Source organism: Xyrauchen texanus, chromosome 16 (genome assembly GCF_025860055.1).
Source record: "Xyrauchen texanus isolate HMW12.3.18 chromosome 16, RBS_HiC_50CHRs, whole genome shotgun sequence".
Taxonomy (NCBI): Eukaryota; Metazoa; Chordata; class Actinopteri; order Cypriniformes; family Catostomidae; genus Xyrauchen; species Xyrauchen texanus.
This window is the reverse complement of record NC_068291.1, coordinates 17,173,964-17,185,955: the sequence shown is the minus strand read 5'-3', so window position 1 is coordinate 17,185,955 and position 11,992 is coordinate 17,173,964. Positions and strand designations below refer to the sequence as shown.

The window sequence follows — 11,992 nt, the reverse complement described above, 5'->3', positions numbered from 1 at the left end:
GAAGTGCATGGATGCGGCGCTCGCACCCCTGCGGAGTCAGGGCTTGCGAATTCTGAACTATTTGGACGATTGGCTGATTTTGGCACAATCACATACAGAGCTTCTGTCTCACAGGACAGTTCTCCTCAGTCATCTGAACAGTTTGGGTCTTGCAGTCAATTGGACCAAGAGCTCACTACAGCCCAGTCAGGCAATTTCCTTCCTTGGAATAGAACTAGACTCCATGGCGATGACAGCTCAGCTTATCTACACAGCAGCGCCATGTTCAGCGACTAGCCGCGTCCTTTCAGATGAACAGCCTCACGCCTCTGAAAAAATTTCAGAGAATGCTAGGTTACATGGCCTCAGCCGCAGCAGTACTTCAGCTGGGTTTACTGTGCATGCGCCCGCTTCAGCATTGGCTAAACACCCGTGAGTCTCGCCGGGCTTGGGCCACGGGCCGCCAGCCGATCAGAGTGACTCAGACCTGTATCTCAGCTCTGCAGCCCTGGGCAGTGGCCGAATGGTATCAATGGAAGCGAGCGAGCGTGTCGAGGGGTGGGTGGTTCATGGGAATTTACCCGGCGAAACCGAGCCCATCGTTATCCCCATATCGCCTTCATTGCCAGCCGGGTCGTCCTCAATCCCGTGGAAGGAGGACAGCCGCGACTGCAATGTTGCCATGGTCATGTTCTCGCAATGAGTACATGAGCCATCCACGAACGCCGCCTCAGTGTGATCGCTGCCCAGGCACACGAGGCAGCGTCTGTGGCCGTCGGTCTTGGAGAGAAATCGACCGCAATCAGGAACAATACAGGGGCAGAAAGGCATCTTGAAAAAGACTTTTTTTTTTACCCTCTTTTAGGAGGAGAACACTCTTTTAACAGTGAAAAGCGCTGTCGAAGCGCCCAGGTGCGTAGACTGCACAGCGTGCAGAGAGAGAGAACACCAGCTGGAAATGCGCCGTAGATCCAAAAGCAATGCTTCTCGCTGACAGAGGTGAGTGAAACAGTGGTGAACTTCAGCTTGCTGTTGCACAACGTTCGGCTCCGAAGAAAAATTCTGACTGGCACTCGCTGCCCCGCTTCCCTTTATACCCGTATGTCTGGGGCGGGGCATGCAAATTCTGTCTGCCAACTTGACATTGGCCTTTTCTCAGGTTCAGAGGTACGTTTGGCGTCCCAGGAAAACCCCTTATGTCACTTCATTTGACACAACGTCGAGTGAGTGACAGAAGGGGAACCACTGGGGTCAAATGGATTACTTTTATCTTGCCTTTATATGCTTTTTGGATCTTCTAAGCTCTGGCCACTATTCAATTGCATTGTATGGACCAAAAGAGCTGAAATATGATTTTGTTTGTGTCCAATAGAAGAAAGTCAAACACATCTCGTATGGCATGATGGTGAATAAATGATGAGATCATTTTTATTTTTGGGTTAACAATTCCTTTAACAGCAAATGGTTAACACTTTTCTGAAGTGGTTATTTGAAAAAGTATTATCCTAATTTATTACTCAAAAAAGCATTTTGCTTTCTCAAATGTATTTGTGAAAATTGACACATTTTGCCCTATAACACAATATCACTATTATCCCCCTGGGGGCTTTTTACCCCAAATGTGTGGTACCTTTGCGACCTTTAAAAATATATATAATAATCAAATCAACCTGTTATTATTTATTTTCACAAAAAGTATGTGGCTTCATCAATATTATATAAAAAGACAGAATTACTTTTTTCAATCTTGATACACTCTGTATCAAGAATAAAAGCATATTTTGGCCCATTGTACACTAACTTTACCCATATAAGTTTAGAAAGTGATTTTATTACAATAAAATCATGTTAACATGTATAATGTTTATCTTTTGTGCTGCCCTGGAAACTACGCACCTGCTTTTGCTATACAATAAAACAAATGTGGACTGGACCCATACACTTTTATTCAGGTTTGGGAGGGTTACTTTTGAAATGTATTCCACTACAGATTACAAAATACATGCTGTAAAATGTAAATTGTAACGTATTACGTTAGATTACTCAAGGTCAGTAACATATTGTAAATACTTTGGATTACTTCTTCAGCACTGGTACATTTTTTTCACTTGTTTTGACTATAAAAACTCTGCCAGTACAGTAAGAAAAAACACACGTTAAAATATATTCTCTGAAAAACCTAAATATCATATGCAGTGTTATTTCTATAACAAGATATATCAAATTGATCTTGTTTTAAGGATTTGTAGATATTTTTACAGGAATACAATACAAAAATTATTATCAAGAATACAATTTTTGCCCTATTATCAAAGGTCTTACTAGACGTTATGATCCAACGTGAATTTTCTTGATAGAAAAAATATGATCGTGCCTGGTAACGTGCATATAAAATGGCTAGAAATAGCATTTTAGCTTATAGTGTAAAGCTGACAATTTACACAAGGTTTATTTATATTTCTTCTGCTCCAAACTTACCTCAAACCTCCTTCTATCTGAAAGGACTAAATATTAAATGAAACAAATTACAAAAAAATGCTAATTAATCAAAATTCTATTGAATGTAACTGTATTCTAATTACCAATTATTTAAATTGTAACTTTAGTGGAATACAGTTACTACTATTTTTTATTTTAAATATGTAATCCCGTTACATGTATTTTGTTACTCCTCAACCCTGCTTCTATTGTAAGTGACTTACTGTAACTGCTATTGTTGCTTCTCTTTTAATAAACAAGGGGTAAGTCGAAATTATGTTGTGGTATTCAACAATATTCAACAAATGCTGTCGAATGAGCAGAACTTGTATTGAACATGTAACATTCCTTTAAGTTGCTACATCGCTTGTCAACCGAGAATAGCCTACAGTTATACTAATGAACTACATTACTTGGCAGTACAAATGCTTATTCCAATTATTATTAATGATCAATTTAATTGTTTATTGTGCATTGGTGTCTATTATCATATTAATGTTGCAGCCATTTTATATTTGAGTCTATGTATCACAGGGATTTTACTATGGTTAAGAGGGGCATATGAGATGATAGCCAAAACATAAAGTCTTCATCCTGGACCATCCAGACCGCCAACAAAGTTCACAGACATGTATTTTGGGTGGCCATATTCTCTCAAGAAACCTTTGAATATGATAAAAATATGATGTAAAAGCTTTTCTGATACTCCCTGCTAGGATACATCATTTGTAAGATTTTAGAATAACTTCATTTTCAAGGTCCTGCTATAATATGGGAACATAATTAACATTTACCCATCAATTACATTAGAGTGGATGCACAGGGATCCAGATGGATATGCTTAAATCTGCCTTGAATTACTCTCTACTAACTTTCTATTTCAGCCGAATTTTGTCTTTTTGGTCATTTATTCATCAAGACTACAGTGCACTTGTTCCACTCAAGTGTGACCGGGCTATAGTCTCATAAAGAGAACCTTTGATCAGGACCCTGGATGAGGCTAAACTATCTTACAGCCTATGTAATATGTCTTTTGTAATTTCTCTTGTCTGAGTGAGGCATAATTAGACTGTGAAATAAGGAATAGATGAGCAAGAAATGTAAAATGGCCTGTAGCATATTTTTCTGTTATTTTTTCTGCTTTGCTGTAACCTGTTACTATACACTGACTGGCTTTGAAGTCCACTGTGCAGCCAACCCCCTCTTGTGGCCATGAGGGCATTATTGTTATGGAAAGCAATCCACAAATTTAAGCCATTAAACATTGCTGTCAATCACTCACTCTTCGGATATATCAAGAAAGCAATTATGAATGTTATCTTAAAGACTGTCCTATACTTGCACTTTGTCTCTCAATCTTTACCTGTAACTTAAAGGAATATTTCACACAAAAATAATACATGGAGCACATCACTGAAACTCTACGTGCAAAACTGAGATGAATCTGGTCAATAGTTTCTATTTAAATCTCATTCTGGTTCTCATCCATTAAAAAAAAAAATAATATCATTCTATGGTGACATGGCATTGTGTGTGGGCTGACCAAGCTCCAATTTGATCATTTTATCTGATTGTGGGGTAAACAGTTGGGTGATGGATACCATCTCATTACAAAGGGAAAGTGAGAGTTTAATTTCCTGTACATGTTCCATCTTTATTAATGTCAGGAAAAGCTGGTTGCGAATTGCATTAGAGCTTTGTACTTGTGCTAGGCACTTTTTTAAAAACGGAATATGCTTGTGTTGAATTATTTCTCAACAAGGGCATACCATACTATCAGAAATGTGTGTTCTATAACTTGGTTATTTACACAATGCCAAGACAATTAATATGTTTCCTAGCAGGATATAACCTAACAGGATGTAAATAAAGAGCTAATTGCTAATTGTTAGCCATTGCTCAGTGAGTTAGGTTACATGTGTCTTTTGACACAGTGATATTGTCATACTAATAAATGTGATACTAACAAATAGGAAAGTAACTACTACCACAAAACATCACAGAGTTCACAAAATCCATTGCTAATACTTAGCAATCTTTGTCCTGTTGTTCCTCCACAAAAAATTGTCACTTCCTGGGGGATAATTTCATTAAAAAAAATGGTTAAAGGAATATTGCAAAATACTTATGAAGGAAAGTGTAATTGAGAGAAAATATACTATTTATAAATACTTACTATAAATTAGCAAGTAAAACAATATTTGTTAATGAGAAAATGAGAGAGAGCTTTAGAGAGAGATCAGCAGCTGTAGTTGTTCTCCTTCACTGGCTGCCTGCAGCAGCTTGTATCATAAAGCTCAAGGGGCCTGCAGAACCATACCCAGAGTGCCTGATTATTACCATGCTAAATTTATATTGATTGCTGTAGCTTAAGAGCTAAATTCAAACTATTCCCTTGACACAGTCAAAATATATGGTCTGAAGTGGTCTGCTAATCCAGCTACAAGATGTGCTATGTGTTTGTCATAGCAATAAAATTGAACAACGGTCCTAAACCTTAGCCTATAGGCTCCCTCAAACAACTGTCTTTAAGTTTACACATAAATTAATAATCATCATTTACACATCATCATATTTTTCGAAACCCATATGACTTTCTTTCTTCCGTAGAACATAAAAGGAGTTATTGATAGCAGAATCACAGACTGCCCTTTTCCATATAATGAAAGTGAATGGTGACCATTCACCTTCATTGAAAGGAGTCTCTTCCTCAAGCTAAAGAATGTAGAAGGCTTACAATATATCTTGTCACATGGAAGTCATATGGACAACTTTTATGATGCTTTTCTTGTGCTTTTTTAAATAATTTTTTGAAGCTAAACTCTGTCCTTTGGTGTTCCAAGAAAGAAAGTCATATGGGTTTGTAGAGATGTGAGGGTGAGTAAATTATGAGAGAATTTTCATTTTTTTTGGTGAACTTTCCTTTTAAGTGGTTGATTTGACGAGCTCTGAGATATCTTGTTCATCCACATGTCGAATGACAGTTGGGAATGGTGGGGGTCAAGTTTTCCCCAGTGCTCGAGGTAAAGGTGTTACAGCCCTCCTGCAGACACTTTTCATCACATATATGCATATGTGTTTGCCCTTGACATTATCAGCAGATTTGTGATGCCCTGAGGTAAGATGGAAATACTGCTGAGATAGTAAAGACAGTGTCCTGCTATTGTCTGACGGCTATATTTGCACCCAGATAAGAAGGAAAGAGCTCTGTAACTGAGCCGCACAGAGCAGGTCTCCAGGGAAAAGGCCCTAATTAAAAAGTGATTAAATTAAGGGCCAATGCGAGTGAAATGGTCATTGATTGACAGACAGTTCCACTCGCATTTACTTTCTCTTGGGTTTAGATGCAATGTGCAGACTCGCCAATGACTTGGTCTCAAAAGACCTCCAATTAATCCATTTTACCATATAAATGTGCTTGATTTCGACTCTTTGAAACAGTTTTCCACCTGTTTGGGACTGAAATTCATTAACACATTTGAAAGAACCAATTCCAGGTCATTGTTATGCATGCTTGAGGCTACTCGCACAATTGATGTGTGGAAATCACCCCTAAAAACTCATTTACCAAAAAACAGTGGCCTTGACATTAATTTCAGGGTCAAGTACTGGCTTTTAGAAAAGGAGTGAATGCCATTGCATTAGAAAACAAAATATCAAAGCAAGTGGAATCTACAAACAAATCATGCTAGAGCTTTTATCAGAACAAACTTAACTTTTGTTAGCTATTTTTGTAATGACTGGTACCAAGGTCAGTTTTAGTGGCTATATGAATTCAGTTCCCTTCAAGTTCACACAGGTGCCTTAACAGAGTAACCAAAGTAGTAGTTCATCACAATAAATCTGGACTTACATTTGACAACCAGAAAGTGTCACAATTCTTTTTGTTTTTCATTTTGAATAAATAAATATATATATATATATGTGTGTGTGTGTGTGTGTGTGTGTGTGCGTGTGTGTGTGTGTGTGTGTGTATTATGGTTTATAAATTCAATTGTTTTTATGCAATGTTCTGCTTGAAAGCGTGTTTGTGTAAAATTTCTTTAAAATAAATGCTGCATGGTTTAATATTTTGTTATAGGCTTTAATACGAAGACATTCCTATATTTTAAACGTGACTTAAGTTCATATTACACAAAACGATTTGACACTTTTAACGATTTCGATTTTTAATAAAGTGAACAAACTGCTAGCGAATGTAAGCACTATGTGCGCTTAAACAATATAATTTATTGGTTTATCCTCTCAATGTATAATACAAATTGAAATAGCTTTATATTGAGATGAATAGCAGCTTCGCCTCAGAACAGAAGTTCTTCCGATATGACTTAATAGCAGATATTGACATGTGCTCAATGAGTGCTGATGTATCAAGCAGCTCATCTGCATAGCTCATATAATAATAATTTCTAGTACTTACACCTACTTATATTTACATTGTCTTACATTGAATATGGGTCACTTGCACACTGAAAGCTCTGGAGCATTTCATACTTTCTCCCTTTTGCAATGCCGATGGTCAAGTGATAAAATTGTATGTACCAGAAGATTGCATAGGAAATGAATCTAATGTTCCTCAAAATCAGGACGCGCTCTTCTAAATGTGCCTTAAAATTGTGATGTAGTGTGAACTCGAGATGGGTCAGGATAGTCAGTCACCCAACAACTGGTTGATTAGTGAAATATTTTTTATATATATATATATATATATATATATATATATATATATATAAAATAGTTTAAAACTCTTGTCTTAGTGCAGCAGTTGACTGACCAATTAGGCAGTGTTTCACTGCTGTTCAAATGCATTCGAACGGATAAGCTTTTACACTGCAAGCAAAATGTGGTCACATGCGCTTTGAACATCTCCGAATAAGGTTGAATTGGAAAATCTCAATATGTTTTGGTCCCATTCACACCTATTTTAACATTGTCCCGTTTCAAATGTACTATCCAATAACCAGGTGCGACCCCGCATACACTTGAATGGAAGTTGTATATACAACGCTTAATTTAAATTGATTTACATTTACATTTATGCATTTGGCAGACGCTTTTTATCCATAGCGACTTACAGAGCCCTTATTACAGGTACAATCCCCCTGGAGCAACCTGGAGTTAAGTGCCTTGCTCAAGGACACAATGGTGGTGACAGTGGGGATCGAACTAGCAACCTTCTGATTACCAGATTACCAGTTATGTGCTTTAGACCACTACACCACCACCACTTGATTTAGACCGACTGATCTCAGTTCACAAGGTACTGGGCTGTCAGTAAAGGATTAAACTTTCGATGTTTGGCGTCATGTGACAAAATAACATGGCGGTGATCACAGCAGAATTTGTCTTTGGGAGAAACGGCAACAAAATTACATCTGGTAAGAAACCTAATTTCGATTTTACATTGAAACATGTTTGAGTCAAAAGAATCGAGTCTCTAGTTTCATCCAATATGCCTTTTTTAAATTTTATTTGAGCGATATATTGCAAAACATCACGCTACTAAACACAATGTACACTAATGTGTACTTAAGCAAAATTGTTTCCTTAGAAATCCTATATATTTGCATTTAAATATTGAGAAACAATGGGTTCATCCAAAAGCTGAAAATAAAATGCTTTCAGAGGCTTTATATGAAGTAAGGATTAAAATAAGGTGCATTTTGAACTGAGACCAGTGCAGACAGACAGCACACTGGAGTTAATTCATACACTAAATAGGGAGCAAGGGAGCACTCCTAAAATACAAATCTACATATTTGGAAAAACAAATATTGAAATATTTTTAGGAATACTATTTGCTCTAGATTAATTACTTTTTACGTTTATTAGGTGCTACTAATTACAAATAAAAAATGTAATTGGAAAATGCACAAAGCAGTCAAGCTATGATCTCAGGATGTTAAAACTTGATAGGCTATAAACAAGGTCCTACACAACTTGCACAGAAAAACCCTCTCAAAAATGTTGTCTTTAAATGCATCCGATTGTGTCAGTTGAACTCACAACATCAATCACTGACGACTTATGTAAATGGACACAGCATATAAAACAACATGAGAATCATGTTTCATCTTGTAATTTAATTTAACTTTATTTTCCCCCAACACAATCACACATTTCAGAAATGTAACACCATCACAAGACCAAAAATCATTACCTCATTCCATAGTTGTTCCAATTACAGACTATTACATTTTTATTAACACTACGTGTATACTGTATAAATCAGCTTCAGCATCCATAAAGCTTGTTGATCCTCAGGATGTCGACATTAGACAATTCCTGCCTCTGTCCGATTTCCACCGTTGCATCAGGAATGGGAGTGATGGTTTCCTTGCCGGACTGAGTCGAGAAGGCCGTTCTTCCATAGTGCATGACAGAGCTGTAGTCATATGAAGTGTTTTGATTGTTGGTGTTCTGTTTTTGGAAGTTGTAGGCCATATCAGGAGAGATGTACTCCCAGTTAATCTTGACGTACTGATCACGGTCACTTCTGGTTTGCTCGTGGTAGAAGCCAAGGGCATGGTTGAGTTCATGCTGAACTGTCCCATAATACACACAGCCATACCTGTTGAGGGAAACAACCTGTTTGCCACCAATTCTACCAAGAGAAGAATAGCACCTGAAAAGAGAAAAATTGGGGTTAAAATTATTCAATGTGTGAAAGAGTTTGGACAAGAGACAGGTTTCTCGAGATGGGTTTTTTGACAATTGAAGTCATTTTTAGCTTGACATGCCATCTAAAAACATGGCAGTCCTGTGCAAGACACTGTAAAAACAGCATGATGCAGTGCCACAGTTAAAGATGTCCATCTAGCATGTGTTTACATAGAAATGGATGGAAAAACACTTGGTATGAATGGCCCCAAAGGTTGGTTAAATGTGCCATGTTAATATTGTATGATTGTAGGATTGAATGTTCATTGTCCCTCACCCATCTTTGTTCTCAATACTGAGGTAGTTGGTCTGAGATGATCTGGGCACAAAGCGGATGCAGGTTGTGGTGTGAAAGGTCGCCATGGCATTCTGAATAACAGACCTATCATAAAAGGCTGCAAAGTAAAAAGGTCAACAGTTTAAAAATGAGAGATCTACAGGACATGAATTGTATGAATATGTTGCTTAAATGAGGTGGATTCACTTACAGAATTCACCGCTCACTGTGTAAGGGACCTCCACTATGTTATTCACATTTTTATTCCAGAAACAGTTGTTGCTGAAGCAGAAAAGAGCATTTCTAGTTTTGGGAAACACCAGATCTCCTTCAATCAAGAGTTCAGTAGAACCTGTATTTAACAACAAATATATTTATTAAATAACACACTGTATATACAAATGTGGACCACATTTTAAAAATATGCCTTTATGTACAAGGTGTCTGACCATTGTTGGATTCCAGAATCTTTGAAGTGATGTCCACTTTTTCTGGCATAGATTCAAATAGATCTTCTAAGCGTTGCTCCTGCTTATGGAAGTAAAAAGGTTAAATAGTACACTTGTCAGATAATTTCATTATGAGTGCAAGGAAAGAAGGACAGAGTCTTACCATGAGAGCCTGTGAGATGCCAACAAGCAGCAGAAGAATGGAGAAGGAGGCTCTTGAGTCCATGTTGCCTCAGTGTGGGTAAATGAGTGGGGTGCTCCTGTGATGAGGTTTGGTGTCTGTGAATTCTTGTACCTGGACTTTATAGTCATCTGTGTAGGTGGGTCTACCATGGGGATTATGGGTAGGTCTAAGTGTCCAGCATCTAAAGTGTGTCATTAAAAGGATGAGATGTTTAACACCTCTGTTAGTCTAAAACCTTGTAGAACTACAGGATGTACCCACATTTGTTTAACTAATCCACTGAAAAAAGTCTCCTTTGAGACATTCAAAATATGTACTGTAGCATCATCCATGACTCATGGGCAATTTATACAAATGGTAGCACCAGCACCTGATTTTTGCAAAGTTAATTTATACCTTTACAACGTTTACAAATTCTGACTATTAGCATTTAAAGTTGGGACTGCTTAGTCAAATGTTGTTTTTTATTTTTATTTTATCAGGCTCTTAACTATTGCAGTGAAATTACTATGTGCTGTTCAATTACACACTACGCATTGAACTTAGCCATAAAGTGTTTGAATTTTCCAAATATAGTATAATCTCAGATGGAACACCAAAGTTTTGTTTTTGTTTTATACTACACAGAAATATGAAGGAAGTGAAGTTTCGAGTACATTTAATGTTTTCCTGCTAGCTTAAGCACATTAGCCAACCCCAGTCCAACACATATATCTCTAATAGCGTAAATATTCACAGCATGTGGTGATGGTAAAGCATTCAACTTACATTTGCAAGGTGTTGCCTTTACTTAAATTTCTGTCATTGTATTACATTTATCATAAATTAAAATTGATAGCACAGCTTATTACTTTTTTTACAACCAGACAGCATTAAAACATATTTTACAAAGAATTAAAACTGATAGCTTGGTCCCTAAATCACAGAGGTCCAGGCTTTAAAGCCGTTGATTCTGCTTTGCAATTAATAATATTCCCAAATTCCCTAAATATATTTAATATTAATAATATATTATTCACAATAAAATAGCACATTTCTGCCATACCCAGATAGCACACGCACATCTCCGAGATGTCTGTTTCGATCTTTCATTAGGAAAGCATCATAATCTAATTAACATCTTATAAAAAGATCCGATTAACAAACATTCTAAATCATAAACGTCTCAAAGACACCTGCTAAACGTCTTATTGACATCCGAGACATAATTATTGACATGCGTCTTATAGACATATTTCAGATGAGCAAACAATGAAAAAAATACTTCTTTCAGATGTAAACACACACATCAAATAGGCGTCTGGGTGATGTTTGCATGATATCAGTGTAGTAACTACAGTTTGCATTACCATGATAAACTCATAATAACTTTTGTAAGGGTGTTCATGTAAGGATAAAAAAGTCTTGTGATTAATGGTAAGAAAAGTCTTCTTACAGGTGTGAGTGCAGAACTGGTGAATTTAGTAACAGACCAGTCTCGATCATGTAGTGCTAACCGTTTTTAGAGTTCTGGCAAAATTGCAACAAATTTATTGCAAATTCACTTATTTTAACATGCAAATGAGCTTTCTGGCAAATTCTTCATTGTCGCCAAAAGTTAGTTGCAGGTTCACAACTACCGGTTAAGAGCTGCAAACATCTAGAAAATCTTTGCAGAGAATGAGTGGGAAAATTGCGGCAAGTTTGCCGTTGGTTTGGTTTAGTCGCTGGCCAGCCCACATAATAATATGACAAATGTATATTCCAGTAATCATTGGCTGCTGCTCCGAAAGGACAGGGTAAAAGATGAAATTATTTGAACTTTTTCAGCATTACAACAAATAAACAAATACACCATTTATTTGTAAATGAAATCTACTTTATTTTATTTTATACTGACAGGGAAAATAAAGTGTCTTGAGTAGCTTCCCAGAACTTCAAACACAGAATAGGTAAGTCCGTCAACTGAAGGCAGATGGCCTCCAA

At 37.0% G+C, this 11,992-nt stretch overlaps 1 protein-coding gene across 1 annotated transcript; it reads right to left on the bottom strand.

The window, feature by feature from the left end:
• Positions 1–8,691: 8,691 nt before the first annotated feature.
• LOC127657060 (hatching enzyme 1.2-like) lies at positions 8,692–10,069 on the bottom strand. The gene is made up of 5 exons (XM_052145703.1): positions 10,007–10,069; positions 9,844–9,922; positions 9,606–9,746; positions 9,395–9,512; positions 8,692–9,082 (listed from the first exon to the last, which is right to left on the bottom strand). The coding sequence occupies exons 1-5, from the start codon at positions 10,067–10,069 to the stop codon at positions 8,692–8,694; spliced, it is 792 nt and encodes a 263-aa protein (XP_052001663.1).
• Between the last annotated feature and the right edge of the window lie 1,923 nt (positions 10,070–11,992).